This window comes from Ammodytes marinus (assembly GCF_949987685.1).
Source record: "Ammodytes marinus genome assembly, chromosome: 8".
In the NCBI taxonomy this organism is placed as follows: domain Eukaryota; kingdom Metazoa; phylum Chordata; class Actinopteri; order Uranoscopiformes; family Ammodytidae; genus Ammodytes; species Ammodytes marinus.
Genome location: NC_137212.1, coordinates 13269773 through 13290904, shown reverse-complemented (window position 1 = coordinate 13290904; position 21132 = coordinate 13269773). Strand labels below are relative to the sequence as shown.

The 21132-nt window shown below is 41.8% G+C and overlaps 1 protein-coding gene across 2 annotated transcripts in view; it reads right to left on the bottom strand.

The window, feature by feature from the left end:
* Positions 1–21132, bottom strand: part of LOC307254781 (adhesion G protein-coupled receptor D2) — a 94107-nt gene that overhangs the window by 6017 nt on the left and 66958 nt on the right. For both annotated transcript variants that reach the window (XM_080033290.1, XM_080033291.1), the window contains exon 24: positions 14323–14405. In XM_080033290.1, the coding sequence (XP_079889416.1) occupies positions 14323–14405 (83 nt within the window). The remainder of the gene's footprint in view (positions 1–14322; positions 14406–21132) is intronic.

Here is a 21132-nt window from a genome sequence, read left to right as displayed (position 1 = left end):
TCGTGATTTAAGAAAGCATTCTTGACTGAGCTAGCAGGAATAAAGTTAGCTAATTTACAGGCTTTATGTTGGTCAGACCTGGATATCATTATCATGCCTGGTCAACACTATAATACCATGACCCAGCCCTAAATGGCAGTGCATACTCTTTGTTTTGCTTTTTTTGCCTTTTGTTTCAGTGCAAATAATTTTCCTTTTGATCATATGACAGCCCGTTGGAGTTGGCAAAACGGCATTTAAAGGACACAAATGGAACTCTTTAGGCTGAATTCCAAGCACTTTGTTTTGTGAACACAAGGCATTGCTAACTACATGGCAAACACAATCCCTATGGTGAAACATGTTGGTGGCAACATCATGCTATGTATAAATATATAAGGGTGCTTCTCAGCCCAGAACAGTAGACTGGTCAGAATGGAGGTAGTATGAATTCAGCAAAATACAGAGAAGTCCTTTCAATTCAATTCAATTTATCTAAGAAGGGGACAGTGCAAATAAAATAAAAACACATGATCATACATGAGTTAAAAAAGCCAGAATAAGCCCAAAAACTATTTTTCATCTGCATCTCCTTGAAGAAAGCCTCCTCCACAGCACACACAATCTCAGACTGAGGTGACGGTTCACTTTACAGCATGACAATGACCCAACGCAAACAACCCTAGACAACACTAGAGTGGCTAAGCCAAGCACATACTAAAGGCTCCACTGCATCATTGGGATGCCCTGAAATAATGTCTGGGAACATCATAAATATATAAGACTTGTAACTGGATGGTTAAATTTGACTGTGTGCTGCTGTTTATCTTTCTATGGCAAAAAGCAAACAGGTGGGGAAATCTCCAACTCCGATAATGTTAAGTAACTTATACCTCCTCGTGTCAAAAAGTAACTTTACATTTTTTAAAACCTCTTTTACGCCACATTATACTATAAATTCTGAAATCATTCATTCTAAATCAGTCGAATATGTTTCAGGACAGTGTATTTGCCACGCTATAAACTATACTACCAGCTATAAAATGTACCAGCTGTATACATTTTCCCACAAGATCAGAATCAGTAAAAATAATAAGAGGAAACAAATAAAATATATTTCCGTGTCTTTATCAAGATTCTCAAGTAACTCTCAAGAACAGTGAAGGTATGGTATATGCCACAGCACTGCACCTGATGCAAGATTGACAGCAAGTGGGCTGTCTTCTGGTAGAGCTCATGTTTACTATCATTTGACAAGTTCTTGCTCTGGGAGTGTACAGGAGCCTAGCAGTGCATATCAAGCCCAAAGTCTAATGTGAGGTGAGTGATGTAAGGGGAGGTGAGGCTGTGTGAAGCCTGAGGCTGAACACCAAAGCACAGGGCAGCGGTCGGATCAATACTGACTCAGCTTCAGACAAATGAGGTTGGGGTGGTGGGCAGCAGAGAGGCTTCCTGATGGACCACGGCTGGTCATTCGTGTATACACACACAATGATTAAGTAATTATCAAATGTATTTATTTGTCAACTAGTGTATGGAAAGCTACAAATCAACACTAGATTTGTTGAGCATAGTTGGACTCATCTGTGCATCTGTACTAAATGCTAGCTGACAAGTGGAAAAACCAAAAGGCTGTATACTTGGGGGTTATTGATGTCATCAAGAATATCTCTCAAAAAGCATGGTTGAATAATAGCCTATGTTTTGTGTCACCACCTACTATGTTAACGTTTGAAATACAATGCTTGTTTGCCAGCCCGTCTGTAAAAGTATGCACACATGTAAAAGTAATCTGAAACCTGCACTTTACACTAGACAGTGGCATTCTGTCTATCAAGCAGTTGTATTTGACCACTATTTTCATCTTGTTGGGGGGAGGACAGACACACCCAGTGTAGCCAAATCAGAAACAGACATCCACAACTGATGAAAATGTCAGTTGAAATTTGTAAAAACTCATAAATAATAGATGTTCCAAGTAGGCAGGGGAGCATCTTCAATGAGCCCAGAGTGCCGAGCATGCTTTCTCATCTCCAAACCAAAGAGCCATCTTAATGACTGTGCCGGGAGACCTGGGGGTCTCCATCAGCTCCCCCTCAATCCCCCCAACCCCACCACTGGACCCCTCTCCTCCCCATCAAGCCCGCCCATGCTCCCAACCACCACACATCGTACAGAAGGGAACATGAGCTCTGAAATTAAACATTCACAGCAGCGGCTGCTGCCTGTTTTAGGCAAATCAGCAGAAAATGAAACAAACAAGGCTCCAAAGGAATTACATGTGTGTGCAATTGGGACATTTTATAGAAGGAAACGTGGGGGTGGTGGGGGTGTGTCTCTTAAGTGTTGCAGAGGGTGGAAACTCAAATAATGACATACAGTATTTGTGTATTGTTTTTGATATGTCTGAAATAAAATTCAATCAATCAAAAGTATATCCTGCTTTATCTTCTATGAATAAAAACTGTTTTGCAGTCATCTATTTTGGCATGTGGGATGAGGAAAAAGAAACTGTGTGGATATATATTTTGCTGTGCATTGAGAGGGACAGTCAGAAGAAGATGAAGATGATCGGTCCTTTTAGTGATAAAGAGAAGAAAAGAAAAAAATTAGTAGAAAGAAGGTATTTTGTTCGAAATAACACCAGGCTCCATAGCATCCTGCATTATCAGGACCGGGGTAACCTCTGCAGAAGAATGATGGTGCATGAGGTAGTGTCCACTATCCTCATCCATTGACCTGAATTCTGACATAAACAGGAAATTGCCTACAGGAAGGAAGTCATATTTTTTATGGCTGCGCACAGGCGGACGACAGCATAGTGCGAGAGCTGCATTTTCAATATACATATGAGATTTACTCAATAAGTCTTATGTTCTGCAATACGCGATTCAGTATCACATACACCCTAAAGAAAAACAACAAACTAGGCAGAATGGCCTGGTGCTTGTGTTTTGAATAAAAACTCTAGTCATTGTCTTCTCCCGTCACCATTAGTAAGACAGTTTCCTGCACCAGATAAACCTTTTTGTCATTGTTCTTGGAAAAAGATCAAAGCACTAGTTCCAAACTCAGGGTTTGTGATATGTCTGTGTGCAGGGGATTTATATGGCACTTGCATCCTACGATACTCATCACATCTGCAAGTCACAGCAATAAATCAGATTTGCAAGCTGGAGAGCTTTACATATACAGGCAGTGGACGTAAGGAAAGATGTCCTTCTTTTGAAGCAAAGGTTTTGTATTGTTAAGAGATAAAAACAAATATGGTTGCTCTAGATGTCGTCTCAAGTCTCTGCCTGCTATTGTCGATTTCTTTGACTCATCATCAGTGCAGTACCTTAGAGACGTACCAATGGAAAATGCACACTTTTAAAGCTTACAGATGAAGCAACTTAATCAATTTCTCTGTGTGCCAAAATGGTGGTAGAAGCTGGTTTGGAGGTGGCGGCTGAGGATGGTGGGGGAAGCAGGCCAGAGTGCTACAGGAAGTGATTTAATGTCCAAAAAGACATGCGCTTGTTTTTGCTATGTCTCTTTCCTGTTGTGTTCTGATAGGGACTTCCTCTCCCCAGTGGGGATGGATGCGAGTGTCATCCGTACGTCCATCCATCCATCTATCCCACACACCCATGGCTCACGGAAATATCATTCTGCTGCCATGCAATCCCTGTGAAAAAGACGAATCAGACTCTTTGGTCATCAGCAGAAAGGGTCTTAAAGAGTCCATGTGTGCATGTAGCTTGTCAGGCAGGGTGTCTACATTCTTAATAAGGGATCTTTCTCATGCGTTTGAGTTATTGTGAATGCCATAGTTAAACATTTTTAAATTAAAAAATTGTTTAGCCCTTGAAAATGGCACAAACCAATACTGAAAGGGTTAAAAGTCCAGAGGTGAGAGGCCAGGAGGAAGGACACATTACATTCATGTTAGTTACTTTGTTTGAACTGGCACCCTCATCCAACCGTCGCAATGCGTGTGTCCGTGTGTCAGCATATGAGCATTAACCTGCGTTTGTACTATGTATGGGCCTAGTGGGCCATAGGGCTCAACCCCAGCCATGGTAACACCGGGATGATCTCTTCCTGTCTGCCTCAGTATCTCTGCAACCAACTCCCTTCCTTTCCGCTACAACACACAGAGATACAAGCACAGACACACGCGTTTGTGTAACCATGGGCATCACCAAGACAGCCTCTCTACTGAAGGTTCTAACCCTAATAGCCTATCTAGGTTTAAATGCCCCCCCCCCCTTCCCAAGCAATATCATGGATAGAAATATACAGTAGTCCAATCCAATATAAACTTGATTTTGATCAATAAAAGACACATACATGTGGCATGTCCATACTTAACTCATCAGTGGTACGCACCAAAAAATTATGGATAAAGTAACTCATGGAAGTTTGAACTGTCCTATATTTATGTAAATTCTATCTAAATTTAAACTATTTCTCAATCAATAAATTGTTGACTGAACACATTATACTAGTGTCATGTTAAAAATTAAGGTAATGTTCCTGTGACAAAGTGGGCACCTTTTGTGTGTGTGTGATCATGAAAGACATTTAAAGAGGATACTGTATTCTAACCAGACAGGCGATCGATTCTTCTGACCTTACTTAGTAGTCTTTAAAAAAGAAAAATACTAGGCCACCCTGTTAGCCAGTTGGATTGAATCATACATATAATGTAACAATAAATACTTATTGATATTCAAAAGGGAGCAGATTCGAATCAAAAACATTTCCTGAGGCTAAAAACTTTAAAACTGCGATTTTTTTGACTAAGAGAGAAAGAATCAAGTTATATTATCTATCATTGTCATATCAACTCTGACTTTGTCTTTTTGTCACGGTCTGTCATAGATTAATTTCGATTGGTTTACATGTAGATTCAAGCTAGCCCTTTTCTGTCTAGAGAAATAACTTACTGTGTGGGTGTGCATGTCACCAGCTCTCTGCTGAGTTTCCACCAGAGACAAAAGCACCTCATGACACATTGCTTTTCTGCTCTCTTCTCTGTTGAGCAATTTATTGCTGACCATCTCACGCACACACAGACACACACACAATGACCCACACCCCGACCCTCTCTCTTACTCATTCACCCCATCTTCCTACACACTTGTACATTGTTAGTCTCTGTCACACAACACACACACACACAGACAGACATATGTGCGCAAACATTCACCTACAGATGGAGGAAATAAGCTCAGCGCTGCCTATGTCTACTGAGGATGTGAGGTGCAGTGATGGCACATTAACGATTGGGCCCATGATAGCAGTACACATCGGTGCTTGCTGAACAAAGCATGCAGCCAGTTTTTAATTCAATGAGGATTGTTCAAGTCAAACAATGGCTCTCGGCCCCACTGAGGATTAGGAAAGGGTGAGAAAGGTGAGTTTGTCAGTGGAAGCTGGCCAGTTGTTTTAGTATTTTAAGCTACAAATGATCCCGTGGGTTTGATGGGGTCGTGGATCAGAAATATCATTGTGGTGCAGCAACATCCGCTGTTGTTCAGGTAAGTTCCAACAAGATTGACAATGAATGGGAAACACTTCCAAAAATGTTGGTGGTAATATGACTAATTTAGGTTTATATTTTGGGATATAATTTTTCCAGACATTCTCATCCAGAGCATCATATAATGAATATGAAAATAGTAAGGGAGAGTTTGCACAGAAGTGTCTTTGAAAAACTCTCTACAAGTATCTTTTGAGTGCTGTCTGTACCATTCTAGTCACAGACCTGTCTCGCTTAATAGTAGTCCTCCAATAATCGGAAACAAATAGCTATCAGTATAAATAAAAAATGTGGAAGCTGGAAGCATCAACTCTGTTATTCATACACCAACATCGTTTTGAATGGAGTCAGTTAATTACACACAATAACTTTTAATCAACAATTGAATTAAACTCTTGATTTTTGATACATAAAACGTACAGTATGTAACGGACATTTTTAGATTTTAATTTAATTTACTAAATGTGTCTTTAAAAGATAATAGAAATGTGTCACAAATAAATGTGTAAATAGGACAGACCAAAATCATATTACTTTATTCCATTCTCATTCACCCATACATATACACTAAATAGAGGGCAGAGCTATGTGGCCTGTGTGTGTGTGTGTGTGTGTGTGTGTGTGTGTGTGTGTGTGTATCTGTGTTATCACTCATTTGGTCTATGCTAATGTAATCTACTCATGCAGAGCAGCAGGTCTTAATGAAAAACCTTTGGCTGGTGATCAGTGCTATTGATCAGCCTGAGCCTCAGCTTTAAACAGGACTAATTGATCAATCCCCACTAGTTGCTTTGGATTAATGGAACATGACTGGTGCTCCCCGAAGAAATACCCACATCTCCTGGAGAGGCCTGAGTGAGTGTATGTCCGTGAGCTATCAATATTGTGCATATGTTTATATGCAATAACTGTGCAAGAGCAGGGGTGGAAGGAGTAGTAGATTACCCCTTTCGAGTGAATGTCTAGATTATGTCTAGACCCCCGCAGGACACCGGCGAAGGCAGAACCACTCAGGCGGCCGGCCACGGCAAAGGCAGGCCCCCGGAGGAAGGCAGGGCAGGGGGCGGTCCCCCTCAGGCAGGAGCGAAGGGCGGTCCCCCTCAGGCAGGAGTGACGGGCGGACCCCCTTGGGCAGGAACAGGGGGCAAGACCCTTCGAGCAGGGGGCGAGACCCCTCAGGGAGGAACAAGGGGCAAGACCCCTCGAGCAGGGGGCGAGACCCCTCAGGCAGGAACAGGGGGCTGGGCTCCTCGAGCAGGGGGCGAGACCCCTCAGGCAGGAACAGGGGGCTGGACCCCTCGGGCGGCAACAGGGGGCTGGGCCCCTCAAGCAGGAACGGAGGAGGAGACCCCTCGGACAGGAACAGAGGAGGAGATCCCTCGGGAAGAGGAGACCCCTCGGACAGGAACGGAGGACAGTCCCCCTTGGGCAGGAGCAGGGGGCGGTCCCCCTCAGGAAGGCAAAGCGGCCGGTCCCCCTCTGGAAGGCGAAGAAAGCAGGCCTCCCCTGGCAGGCCTGGAGGGCGGGTTCCCTCACGAAAACGTGGAGTGGGCTCAGGAACTGGACAGTGTTCTTGTGGTTCCTTGAGTTCCTTCAGGAGTTGGCAGCTAGCATGCTGGGGCTGGTAGCTAGCATGCTCGGGTTGGTAGCTAGCATGCTCGGGTTGGTAGCTAGCATGCAGGGGTTGGTAGCTAGCATGCTGGTTGCCGGGGACTGGAGCTTGCTGCTGGAGGCCGGGGACTGGAGCTTGCTGCTGGAGGCCGGAGACTGGAGCTTGCTGCTGGAGGCCGGGGGCAACTCGGGAGCTGGAGAGCATTGAGGAAATGGATGGCAATCCAAACTCACCACCCCCACTCTGATAGTCCTTAAGGCAGAAGGAGGCTGGTAGCTGGGGCCCAGGGGCTGTGGCTGGAAGCAGGAGACCGGGGGCTATGGCTGGAAGCAGGGAACCAGAGGCAGTGGCTGGAAGCTGGAGCGTGGAGGCTTAGGACGGTCGCAAAAGTCCGGTGGCAGTGGCATATAGCTCTCAGGCCAAAAAACTGTGGGGTTGAGAAGCTCGACTGCCCACTCAGGTAAGGCGCCCTCCCAACTCGGGCTTAGCAGCGACAGCCTTGTATGTACGCCCCAACAAATGCACCTGGTCCTTCCTGCTGGGAATGTTCTCCCAGCCGTCCATGGCACTGATAATAAAAAATAACATCTTCCAACTCACGGCAAAAAGGAGCGTCTGCTGGGTCCAATCTTGGTCCAAGCATTCTGTTACGGTGACGACAGGCGGACAGGCAAGCAGGACCCAAATGCAGAAAGTTTCAAGTGAGGGTAATGTATTGTCCAAAAAACACAAAAACTCCAGAAACGCAGAAACGCAAAAAGGCACAAAGGCACATGGAACACAGGAACATACAGGGACAGACTCACCAACAGGTACAATGCTCGGACAGGGAACAAAGAAACACTGGGAGTTACAGGTCCTTCTCATATAATTAGCATATTGTGATAAAGTTGATTATTTTCCATAATGTAATGATAATAATTGAACTTTCATATATTTTAGATTCATTGCACACCAACTGAAGTATTTCAGGTCTTTTGTTGTTTTAATACTGATGATTTTGGCATACAGCTCATGAAAACCCCAAATTCCTATCTCAAAAAATTAGCATATCATGAAAAGGTACTCTAAAGGAGCTCTTAACCTAATCATCTGAATCAACTAGTTAACTCTAAACACCTGCAAAAGATTCCTGAGGCTTTTAAAAACTCCCAGCCTGGTTCATTACTCAAAACCGCAATCATGGGTAAGACTGCCGACCTGACTGCTGTCCAGAAGGCCATCATTGACACTCTCAAGCAAGAGGGTAAGACACAGAAATACATTTCTGAGCTAATAGGCTGTTCCCAGAGTGCTGTATCAAGGCACCTCAGTGGGAAGTCTGTGGGAAGGAAAAAGTGTGGCAGAAAACGCTGCACAACCAGAAGAGGTGACCGGACCCTGAGGAGGATTGTGGAGAAGGGCCGATTCCAGACCTTGGGGGACCTGCAGAAGCAGTGGACTGAGTCTGGAGTAGAAACATCCAGAGCCACCGTGCACAGGCGTGTGCAGGAAATGGGCTACAGGTGCCACATTCCCCAGGTCAAGCCACTTTTGAACCAGAAACAGCGGCAGAAGCGCCTGACCTGGGCTACAGAGAAGCAGCACTGGACTGTTGCTCAGTGGTCCAAAGTACTTTTTTCGGATGAAAGCAAATTTTGCATGTCATTCGGAAATCAAGGTGCCAGAGTCTGGAGGAAGACTGGGGAGAAGGAAATGCCAAAATGCCTGAAGTCCAGTGTCATGTACCCACAGTCAGTGATGGTCTGGGGTGCCATGTCAGCTGCTGGTGTTGGTCCACTGTGTTTTATCAAAGGCAGGGTCAATGCAGCTAGCTATCGGGAGATTTTGGAGCACTTCATGCTTCCATCTGCTGAAAAGCTTTATGGAGATGAAGATTTAATTTTTCAACAAGACCTGGCACCTGCTCACAGTGCCAAAACCACTGGTAAATGGTTTACTGACCATGGTATTACTGTGCTCAATTGGCCTGCCAACTCTCCTGGCCTGAACCCCATAGAGAATCTGTGGGATATTGTGAAGAGGAAGTTGAGAGACACCAGACCCAACACTGTGGATGAGCTTAAGGCCGCTATCGAAGCATCCTGGGCCTCCATAACACCTCAGCAGTGCCACAGGCTGATTGCCTCCATGCCACGCCGCATTGAAGCAGTCATTTCTGCGAATGGATTCCCGACCAAGTATTGAGTGCATAACTGAACATAATTATTTGAAGGTTGACTTTTTTGTATTAAAAACACTTTTCTTTTATTGGTCGGATGAAATATGCTAATTTTTTGAGATAGGGATTTTTGGTTTTTCTTTACTTTTTTACCAAAATCATCAATATTAAAACAATAAAAGGCTTGAACTACTTCAGTTGTGTGTAATGAATCTAAAATATATGAAAGTCTAATGTTTATCAGTACATTACAGAAAATATTGAACTTTATCACAATATGCTAATTATATGAGAAGGACCTGTATATACACACACACAAGACAGGGTAGACAACGAGGGACAGGTGAAACACATTAGGGAAGGGAGCACTAATCAAACAAGAGGGAAGCTTGACAGGACATGGGGAGGAACAAGACAGACGTACCAAAATAAAACAGGAAACCCGGGTAACACCAAAACAAGACAAGACAAAGACAGACCATGACACAAGTGGAGCGGCTGAGGTATTTGGAATCAAATCTCTATCCCAACTGCCATTTTCTCCCCAAATCCTCCACCGCAGCTTTAAGACACAAGAAGCAGTGACATCAAATCCAAAGGGATGGGTTGATGATGTAAACTTACTGTTGCTGCAACGTTGTTAATTAGTCTACTTTGTGATTGCAAGTTTGTGTTTGTGAGTGATATGTGAATGTCAATAAGAATATATTAAACATTGTCCATATGTATCACTTCTGTGTGGTTTTAATTAAAGTAATGTTATGTATGTATAATAAAACAATTTAAACAATTTAAAAGAAAAGTTTATAAAAATGTTCCTCGACCTGATTTTGAAAAGCTGCTTATCAATCCAGAAGAAATGTCTGAGGTTTTGATTTCTAAAGAGAGAGTTTGAGTCCCATGATCTAGCCTAAATGGTGTTGTAGAGAATTTTCCATACAGGCAAGAATATAGTTTTTAACATGAAAAAATTATTAAAGGCATCAGGCATCAGCTGCAAAATCCCCATATCAATTATTTCTAGTGTATATTTTTGGTGTCTTGCTATTCCAATAGTTGACAGACATGACACCAGCGGTCGCTCTGCCAGGAAGGACTGAAGCATACAGGCCAAAACAGGAAGCCCTAACAACACCCCAAACACACACACACACACACACACACACACACACACACACACACACACTTATAACCCTCCCATTGAATGACTGACATGCTGGCTGGCCAGTGGGGGCTCCGTGGAGGATTTGTGTTTCTATGTGTGTTTGGGGGGGTGGACTGAAGGTTCCAGCTGGCCTGTCATGGGACTCCCAATCGCGTGTGAATGCTACTCAGAGGGAGCTATGGCTAGCTGGTCCAACAGTGAAACACTCAACAGGCAGGAAAGGTCAATTGGGGTTTCTTTCAGTTGGATGCAACTGACCTCAAGAGCTTAAGGATTCTTTTAAAAGAAAAGGATTAATTTCAAAAAAGTTATTTTTCCTAATTAAGAAAAAAGGCTTAAACATCATTATACATGTATATATGACTATTATATTTTTAAAATATAACAGTCATTTCCTGGGGTTCAAAAGCACTTTAGATTCGATCATCATCACTCAACATTGCTGAAAAATAAAGTATATGTAAAGAGAATTAGGTTAAAGCGGCTACGAGTAACATTTAAATATCTCTTAAACAGCCTCATGTTTCCTCTGATAATCATAAATTACCTTTAACAGCAAACGAGACCATCAGTGCAAAGAAAGACGTTTTTAAATAGTTTTTATTACTGCTTTTGGTCTGGTCGCACACCCAGTACGATTTTCGGTTCGCTCGTGCAGGCTCTATGGTCACATATCCGTATTGGTCGCAGATTTCAGTGTGGATTTGAGAAGCCTATCCCTCCAGGTGAGGGAAGGGGAACGGGAGCCTTGTTTGAGACAGTTATTTGTCGTCATAATGACTGATAACGGGGCTGAACCATCAAAGAAAAAAAAGAGAATGCAATGAAGAAAAGCTAAAAGGGAGAGTGATATAGGCTACGGGCGGGACGAGGGCGTTGCCAAGCAACGTGTATACAATTTCACGAGAGCAAAACTAGACTGCAGTGTTTACTCCTAAATGAATGAGCGGTTGGTCCTAACTTCACCATCATCAGATAGCCATTATCTGAAATAGTCATTATTTACATCAACAACACAAACACATTACCTCATCGTGATCCATACTAACTGCCGTCTCTCGTTCATTCACTTTCTGTGAGGACACGTACTCTTTCAGCTCCGTGAGAGAGAGTAGTTAGGTGACACTGCTGCATCAACTCATTGCAATCAGGTGTGTGTAGCACTGACTGGCATTAGTTGATGCAGTGTCAAAACCACTCTCACGGAGCCGAAAAGAGTACTCACACTTTCAACACACGGACATGCACTATATTGCGCCCTTCTCAGTTCACACTCGCATGCCTGGCACGAGCTAGAAAACAGCTTTGCGACAGCGGGCGTCGTAAAAATACTACCGCTTTTGTCCAAAGGGGACGCCAATGTGCCATATTAATCGTAGTGGCTGGCCATAAGCCATATTTATATATTTCTTTTTAAATCACAAGTGAATCTGCAGCAAAACTCGTAGATAAACGAGCCTCTCAGGAGACCAACACATTATTATGCTTTATTTCTCATTAGGCAATACAAAACTTTTCCAACATTGCATCAGGTGAAAAGCTAACATACACTTTGCTTGGGGCAAAAAATGCTTGACAGCAATACAACATCATGAATCAAACAATGACAATCGCCACACTTACTATAACCAGTCGTTGAATGTTATTGGACAGCACAATCTGTCAATGCAAAGTCTCTAACGGCAACAGCCAACCAGTGCAGGGCCTCTGACTCTTGCCTACTGGAACCATGGGAACGCCCCGTGAAAACACACACTATCTCGACCTACCTATCATTTAGTTAACCTTGACCAACTAACCAGCTTCACATAAACACTCACACCCTCCTATCCTTTGACTGACTCGCACATTTTGTGGAATGAGACCACACTTCCACCCAATAACCTCTGGTGTGAACTTAATTGTGTATACTCTGGTATTGAGTTTCGGACCATGCCTGGGTTCCGTAGCACTCAAAGAGAAACAGACGCTGTGAACTTGACAATGACTGAGGGAGAGAGAGATAGAGTGAAAGAAAGAGGGAGAGGGAGACACGGACCACCCAACGGCTGCAAAGAAAAACAAAGCTGGGTGGAGAGCAAAGTCAGCTTCGATCACATCGGAGGTAGGACAGTTGGAAGTTGTTGTGTGGTATCAGTTCGCCAAGAGTGAAGGGGGTAGAGAGAAAGAGAAAGTGGAATGTCGAAAAAGTAATTTTGTCTTGGAGTTTGGTTTTATTAGCAAAAAAATATGCTAAACATATGTTGGTTACAAAAAAGCCTCTTGCTTTGCATTCAAATAAAGTTAATCGTAATCATTCTTTATTGGGGCAATTTCTTGTCTTTTTTTTATATGGTTGAAAATGTGCCAGTAGTGTGATATTCCCCTTCCCCCTCAAGGGAGTGGAGGTACACTTAAAAAGTTGTATGTTGCAATGGTAAAAATATGCTCAAACAATCAACACTATGGACACATGAACAGTTACCTACATGTGTTCATCTTTTTCCAACATTGTACGCACCCTTTGACAACTTCCTTAGGTAGAATAACAGTATTCTTGGTTGAAGAAAACAGGGCTCAAGAAGGGGGTTTTTAGCCAGTTTTGAATCTTAGATCAACTGGGAAACCTTAGAAGGTAAAGCGATTAACACTTGTGCCTTTGTTAAGAATAACCACTTCTGTGCCCTTGATCAGGGAACTTAACCTTTTAGTGCATGAATCTAAAGCACAATGCTTGCTCAGTTGACTCTTGTCTGGATAGACAAAGCAAAATGACATGTAGTAACAATATTTTCTTAAAAGGAAATGTAATTCATATGAAGTGCTGTTTGCCATTTACAGTTATTTCATCAATATACTACATTACGTGAATTCATCATCAACACTGTTTAAAACACGATAACAGATTTCCTACAAATTGGGATACCAAAGACTTTAGATGTAGCATAGATTTAAAGTAAATGAATAGAGAAGATATGTGGCACTGTTGGATGTGGTTCTATTGCTAGCCACCAGGGGGACAGGAATAGAGACTCAGTTTAAGGCTTGGATTTATTTCAGTGGTGATGCAGTCAGTCAAGCATTGGTGAGTGTGAGAGAGAAAGGGACCTCTGACTAGCCCTTTAATTATTTATTTTTTAGGTAAGATGTAATTTGGGTGATAACTGGTCATTTGAAAAAGTATAAAATACACCACTTTTGAAAAATAAATAAATAAATACCTTATTGTTTAATACGTTAAAAGCAAATAGTGGTAAAAACTACTCATATGATCATCATATAATAATTTCAATGGTACTTACACATTGTTAATCATAAAATTGTTAAATAAAATGTCTCTAAATATGAATAAAATAACCAGCATGAATCATTTTGAATATGTTTGATAGCCTGTTCAGGGCCCACTGGTAGCAGGACATTCAGGTATACGGTCGAGGCCTACATTTGATTTGACTTTAATTAAAACTATTATTTTACTCTTAACTATTTACTTTTTACCAAGTGCATATCTTATAAGGCTATTCATTTTTTGTTTTAATGGTACAAAGTGGTTTATTATGTTTTTTAAATGTATTTCCTACTGCATTAATAAAGGACAAATAACAAATATTGGGTATATATTGTGGAAATAAATCTTCATCAAACTGAATTGAATTAAACTTAACCTTACCAAATCAGTGACAGGAATAACAGAACTGCCGCTGTTGAATGTGTTAACCCAACACAGTAATTGCTCGGCCCCTGACTTCAGTCTGTTTCTGTCCTGAGGTCAAAGATTAAATGCCGCTGTTGACCCCCAGAGCTGCCCTGTTACTCAAAGCTCAAAGTCCCACTGGAGTGCCGAATGCACCCTACTGTGTGTGTGTGCGTGTGTGTGTGTCTAAAGGGTCAGTTACCTTTCTATGCAGATGAGTGCCTTTGGAAGTTAGGCTCAAGGGATTTTCTAGTCTCTCTGGAACACAAGGAATGGACAGCTGACCTGAAGACAGACGCAGACACACAGTTAAGTCTGATAATAGTGTTGAGCTCCACTGAAAAGTAACCAAATACACACATGCTGACACACACGGGCACGTGCTTGGAACAAGCAAGTGTGCACAGGTTTTACTAAAGTCATGTTGCAATAATTCAATTTTATAAGGCCATTATTTACATGTTTAAGGTTAAAAAGACAGAACATAATTTCACAGCTATTTTACAACTCAAATATTACACTTAACACAAAATTGTGGCGGCAATTTTTCAATTTCTTTTCATGTGTACAGAATAATGATACAATCGTCATCGAAAAGCAACATTCACCAGAGGCTTGATGTGTTCTCGCTTAATCATTTGCCTTACACATGACCTTGGGATAAAGCAAATCAGTTTTCACCACCTACAAAGTGGACCACACCTTATCACTACAATGGTGTGTTTAAATTAAGGAAGTGGGCAAGGGAAGGGCTAGTTTAAGCAATTGAATTACTTTGTGTCATTCTTAATTTCAAAGGAAGCAATACTCACTTTAAATAACTAACCAAACCAAAGGTATTTCAGTGACCAAGTTATATGGAATAAAGATGGTCCTTAAGTATTTCTCTCCTCTATGTGACCAGTAAAATGCAGTAATCTGATAGAAGAGAAATAAGACTTACAAAGGGGGCGGCCCAAAGGTGGAGGATTATAAATGGGAGCCAATTAAAGCGGAAAGCGAAGCAGGCAAGACAAGCGTGACTAATGATACCATAATCATCAACTCATTTCACATTTCAGGCACTTAGCTGATGCTCTGGATTGTCTTACAATGACTGAGCAGGAACTATAAGGGTTGTTCAAGGACACTTCAAAAGGCCAGATGACTGCTGACGGACACCGGGGGTTACTGTGTGGGTCCAACGGGAGACAATATGATCAATGTGTCACCTTGCTGTTACACAATCGATGAAAACCTTTCTGTAACACTGAGTCGCATTGTTTCATTTTTTTGGCTGTGAATGTAAATACCAAAAACTATTAACCAACACGCACCATGTAGCAGGCAATTGTACAATTATAACAATGCAACACACCGCCGTCAATATGTTACAGATTTTTACTTATTTACCAGTTATTTATTATCATCCTACTCCGTGTCACTAAATGTATCCATGTTTCAAGGGTAGTCCCACACATATACAGGTACTGTGTGTAACTAGAATATGTGATAATGTGATGAAAAACAGAAGTAGGATTGTAATGTAAGCTACTATATTAGCCAGCCGGCCGAATCAGATCTGGCTTCAAATGTGTGACAAATTGAGTATTGGTATAAAATTATGTACAATATACATTTTCTTTAATACCCAATTTACAAAGGCTTTAATTGGGTGGATTGTTTTTTTTTTAACCACGGAATTCATTCACAAGAGCAACACCAGACCTTTGTAAATTGGTTAACGGATCAGAGATTCAGGAGCTATGGCAAATTTGGGCTATTTTTACATGCCATGGTGAGGGGACAACGTGTTATTTCCGTTATTCATGTACCCAGCAGTCCAACAATCTGTATGTTAAACCGGGAAGTTACACACATAGATATATGGACACAATCTCAGTAGGTATATCATTGTCATGAACCCATCCGCCCCATCTGTCTGTCTACCTGCCTGTCTCTCTCTCTCTCCTCTCGTCCAGGGCCTGTCATGTACTGCTCTCCAACAGGCCTCCTGTGTCTGGATTAATCTGCCTGGTTGACTACTGATCTGAAGGTGGGTCGGCCACCATCCACCAACACCAAAACTAATTTCACTGTGTCACTTTGCTTGACTGACACACACACACACACACACACACACACACACACACACACACACACACACACACACACACACACACACACACACACACACACACACACACACACACACACACACACACACACACACACACACACACACACACACACACACACACACACACACACACACACACAAACAGGCCCAGCATCCCCACATGCACACACATTGCACAATATCTTCATCTGTCTCTGTCTCATCTACATGGACGAGGGCAGGAGGGCGGGTGACTAGTCCGAAGGAGAAAGGTCAGCGCATTGAAGGAGTTCATCATTCTGAAGTGTCAGAGCCGCTCTTTAGGAGAGCAGATGAGGGAGAGAGGTTGGGAGGGAGGGAATAACAGGGAGGGGTGGGGGGGTCTGTTATATTTTTGTCTGATTATTGGTCACAGGCCAAAAACTTTTTCACAGCCTATGGTGTTGGCTGGCATCCACTGCCAAATCAATCATCATACTGTTTGTGTTTCACCATTATGCGTTGTCTTCGATTGTATCTTAATTATGAGAAAACTACACACGCACACAAACACGCATCTTCCCCAAGTAACAAATGGTCTTTCAGTGGTTACAAAAGAAGCCAGAGAGTTTAATAAAACACCAGAGGCTGGTACTCAAACCCACATACATACACATTCAGTCATTTAAAAAAGATCACACAATGCAGCCACTACACTTGCTGGCGTCTGGCATGAGGTAAACAGCTTTTAATAGCATCAAACCCACTGCAGTTTGTTTGGGACCATCTGTCCAGTCTATTGTGTTTCTCTGTTGTGGCTCTTTGGAAGCCCGTCCGATGACAGCTGATGTATGGGCTTTTACAAAGTCCCCAGGCAGGCCCTCGGGACCCTGCTACACCGTTTTCTGCCCATCTACCATTTATTCCTTCTTCTTTTTTCCCTGTTTTGTCATATCATTTTCCTTGTCCCTTTTCTGCTGCCATAGGTTTTGAAGTCTGCATCTTTCAGGGATGCTATGTTTTCAAATGATTTATTTAGAGAAACTATAGGTTGAACTTTTCACCTCAATACAGTTAGAGATCTCAGCATAGAGCATACATTATTTTATTTATTCATTTTAATCAGGGACAATGCTCATTGATCAACCTCAATATAACAACAATGAAAACATGCCAGGGTTAGCTATAAAAGCTTATCTGCTCTTTATTCTGGATGTATTTTTGCATATATGTGGTTTGATATTTGTGAAATGTGCAAAAAACCCAATAAAAAATTAAGTTTAAAAAAAAAAGCTTATCTGCACCTGTATTACCTTTTGTTTTTTTGATTATTATTGAAGTTACCCACTAGTTACATATGTACTGTAAATGCAATGACCCCGCACATATGCAGCCATTGTGTGAGACAGTTGTATTAGTTGCCTTCCAGTCTATATTTGGAACAAATAATTCAACATTTTAAAACCATTTACACTGATTTGTTTTCTGTGCAGACACAGTATGGACAGGTAGGGAATAGTGAAGAGAAATTCTCTGACTTTGACAAAAAGGGAGTTTGAAAACTAGCGTTTTCCAGAATCGCTGACTTGTGGTAGAACTTAATTGGAAGGTTACTTTTAAAATACCTTTTCTGGCCTCCTCTATGCATCCTAATATGCAAAGATAGTTTGAACACGACTTATATATATCTCAGCCCATTTCAGAATTGTCTATTGTTTATAGAATAAACACTTGAGAAGTTCAGGGGTACACTGGAGTTGAGGGGTGGGGGGGTGAAAGCTGGGTTCAGGAAGTTTTCACTCCTTTCTTCCCAGGGTGCCCCTGGCCTCTCCAACTTCCAGTCAAAGGCTGAAAGAAGCCAGATGCAGGCAGGATAATCACCACCTAATAAGAGGCTGTATTGAAAGCAGGCTGGCGCTCGTACACTACAAGCTTGAAAGGCGTGTGCACAAACATACACACTCATACAGAGACACATGGATAGTTGAATACATATGCACACAGATAGTTTAGGGCAGGTGTAATTATGGTGCACGATGACACACTTCAGAAGGAAACGTATCACTCACCATCTGTACACATGTGGACAAGCAGCTGTACAAAAAAAAAACACACTCACAGATAACCACACCAGATCCAGATCATTTTTCCTACTTCTGACTTCGGTCCTCTACCACCATCCTAGAAAAATGTTAGCATATGGCAAAAGATATCAATAATTTCATGATATACCAATTATCAATTTAGAGAAAAACAGAACAGGATCCCCTATGGTTTAGTGTATGGTTGGTGTCTGTTTTAGTGTGACCCTATTAAAGAATATGAGGTTAAGCAGAGAAACTGAACCCACCCATACTCTAAAAACCCTTCCCTGAACTTTTGGCATTCTAAGTTGCAGCCAATTGTGACCCAAAAAGACATCTTGAGGGAGAAATCTCTATCAAGGGTTCTTTATGACACTTCTTCAATACAGTTTGTTTATCACAGAACAGTTGCGATAGAAGGTTCTTGGTTCTTATTTTGGTCCTAAAGCGGAGTTTGGATCCTTCTGTAAGGATCAACTTGAAATCAACTTTATAACAAAATTGGGTAATGCCAAAATAAAGTATTAATTCAACAGCCATTCATTAATGTCAATAATCAATATTATTCAATATGCATGGTGTGTGTTAAAAACAACTATAACAAGTGAGACTTTACCATATCTGCCTTTTCTTTTAACATTTTAGTGGCGTGTGACAGTTGAGGACAATTCTGGATAAAAAATATCTGAATTTTATGGCGATCTTGAAAATAAACATAAAGAAAAATGCCCCTCTGTACATATACATGCAATTTACACACACACACACACACACACACACACACAAAGCAACACAACCATTAGTCCAACCGTACACATCCCCCCCTGTGGCACAGCACCTCCAGTGTCCTGCTCTTACACCATCAGCCACATCAAAAGGAGAATCTATATTCTACCCTCTGCCTCTTTTTCATTTGAGTGACTATGAGGCGCAGCAAGCAGCAGCCGCAGCAGCTGCAGCCTCTCTCCTGGCTCGTGCTCAGCCGAGGGAAGGCAGTAGGTTTAGCAGGCGAGGCAGATTTATGGCAGTGGAGGTGACCTCTGGGGCCGTAACACGGTGATGGGTGAGTGGCTCTCAACAGTAAGCTACTGGCACTTGACAAAGTGCCCGAAGCAGAATGAATTTACTTCTCTTTTCCTCAATCATCAAGCAGCCACTGCCCTGACCCCCATCCTGACTGCTATAACAAGATCTCCCATCTCACAAGGGCCTGAAAAATTTACTGTCACATCTACTTTTCAATGAGCTCAAGTGAGCACTTCTTTCACCTTCAGCGGAGCAGGTGCCTTAGTAGAGGAGGGCTAACCTGCCCCACTGTGTTTGTGTACGTGTTCTACCCGTGTGTGTGTGTATGTATGTGTGTGTGTGTATGTGTATGTGTGTGTGTGTGTGTGTGTGGGTTTGTGTGCGTGTGTTTGTGAGTGGAGAGGATGAGGATGAGAGAAAGGTGTGTGTGTGTGGAGAGAAAAATATTTAATTTTCATATATACACATGTAAAAAGGTCCACTGCCATGCTCCCTCAGCTACTGAAACTAAATGTCTTACATTTAAAGACAATCGCAACTTTAAGATCACAGACACAAGAATGAGAGCATACAGCATTGCAATAATTTAAATACAAAGGCTTGCAAATAGTGTATGTTTGCACACACACAGACAAACATAGTACAACAATCTCCTTCTCTGCTCATGCCCTCTTTGACACACTGACACACACACACACACACACACACACACACACACACACACACACACACACACACACACACACACACACACACACACACACACACACACACACACACACACACACACACACACACACACAAACACACACACACACACACACACACACACACACACACACACACACACACACACACACACACACACACACACACACGCAAACAACCTGAATGAGGTTTCCAGGCAGGGACACAAAGGGCACTGCTATACGGATGTCAGTAGACCTCTACCGTTTATATTAGAAGTCAATCTACCTTATCACATCTCGTATACCCACACACCAGGCATTAGGAAGTCTGTGTGTTTGTCAGCTTTCATCAGCCTGATGGCAATAGAGTTGGACTTAATGACCCTGATATTTTTTCTTTATATGCAGATGATAAATCTCGGCATGCACCCATTCAAATTTCACCTTTCTTGCACTCTATTTGTTGAGGTGAAATCGCAGTGGAGGTGACAGAGAGTAAAGTAGAACAAACTTAAATTACACATTAGTATTTGAGAAACAATAGCACTTAGTAGCTGATAAATATCAAATTCCATTTCAATAGTGTCTGTACATTTTGTATTTATAAATCAACGGTTAAATTATGTATAAAAAAAGGAAAAAAAGAAACAAGCAAGAGAAGGAAAAGAAGGAAACAAATACTTGCAAGTGAACTGGGGGAAATGCATTCTACATATGTCTGTATGAAACTTTAGTAACTCTCTTTAAAAGGTGTAACAGGGAAAGGCTTATATACGCACAACAAACCTCAACTCAACCTGCATTGCTGTACATTGAATGTCATTTCAATGATCTCTGGGTGGCTAAGAAAGGCAACAACGTTCAGGATTTAAACAAACCCGACATATGTACATTATCATCTTTGAAAATCCTTGAGAAAAATCGTTGCTTTACCTTCTATACAACTCATAAGAAATCACATACAAAATAAAATGCTGTCTGTGCATCGTTTTATTATAAATGGTTTTTATTTGTATATCGTTTCACAGTCTTATTTTGTTTCCTTTTTAATACGAACATATAGTCAAAGTTTTCAAAATTGAATCTTTTCTTTTGTCAAATATACACACTGACAGTAAGAGAAAAAATATCTGGAG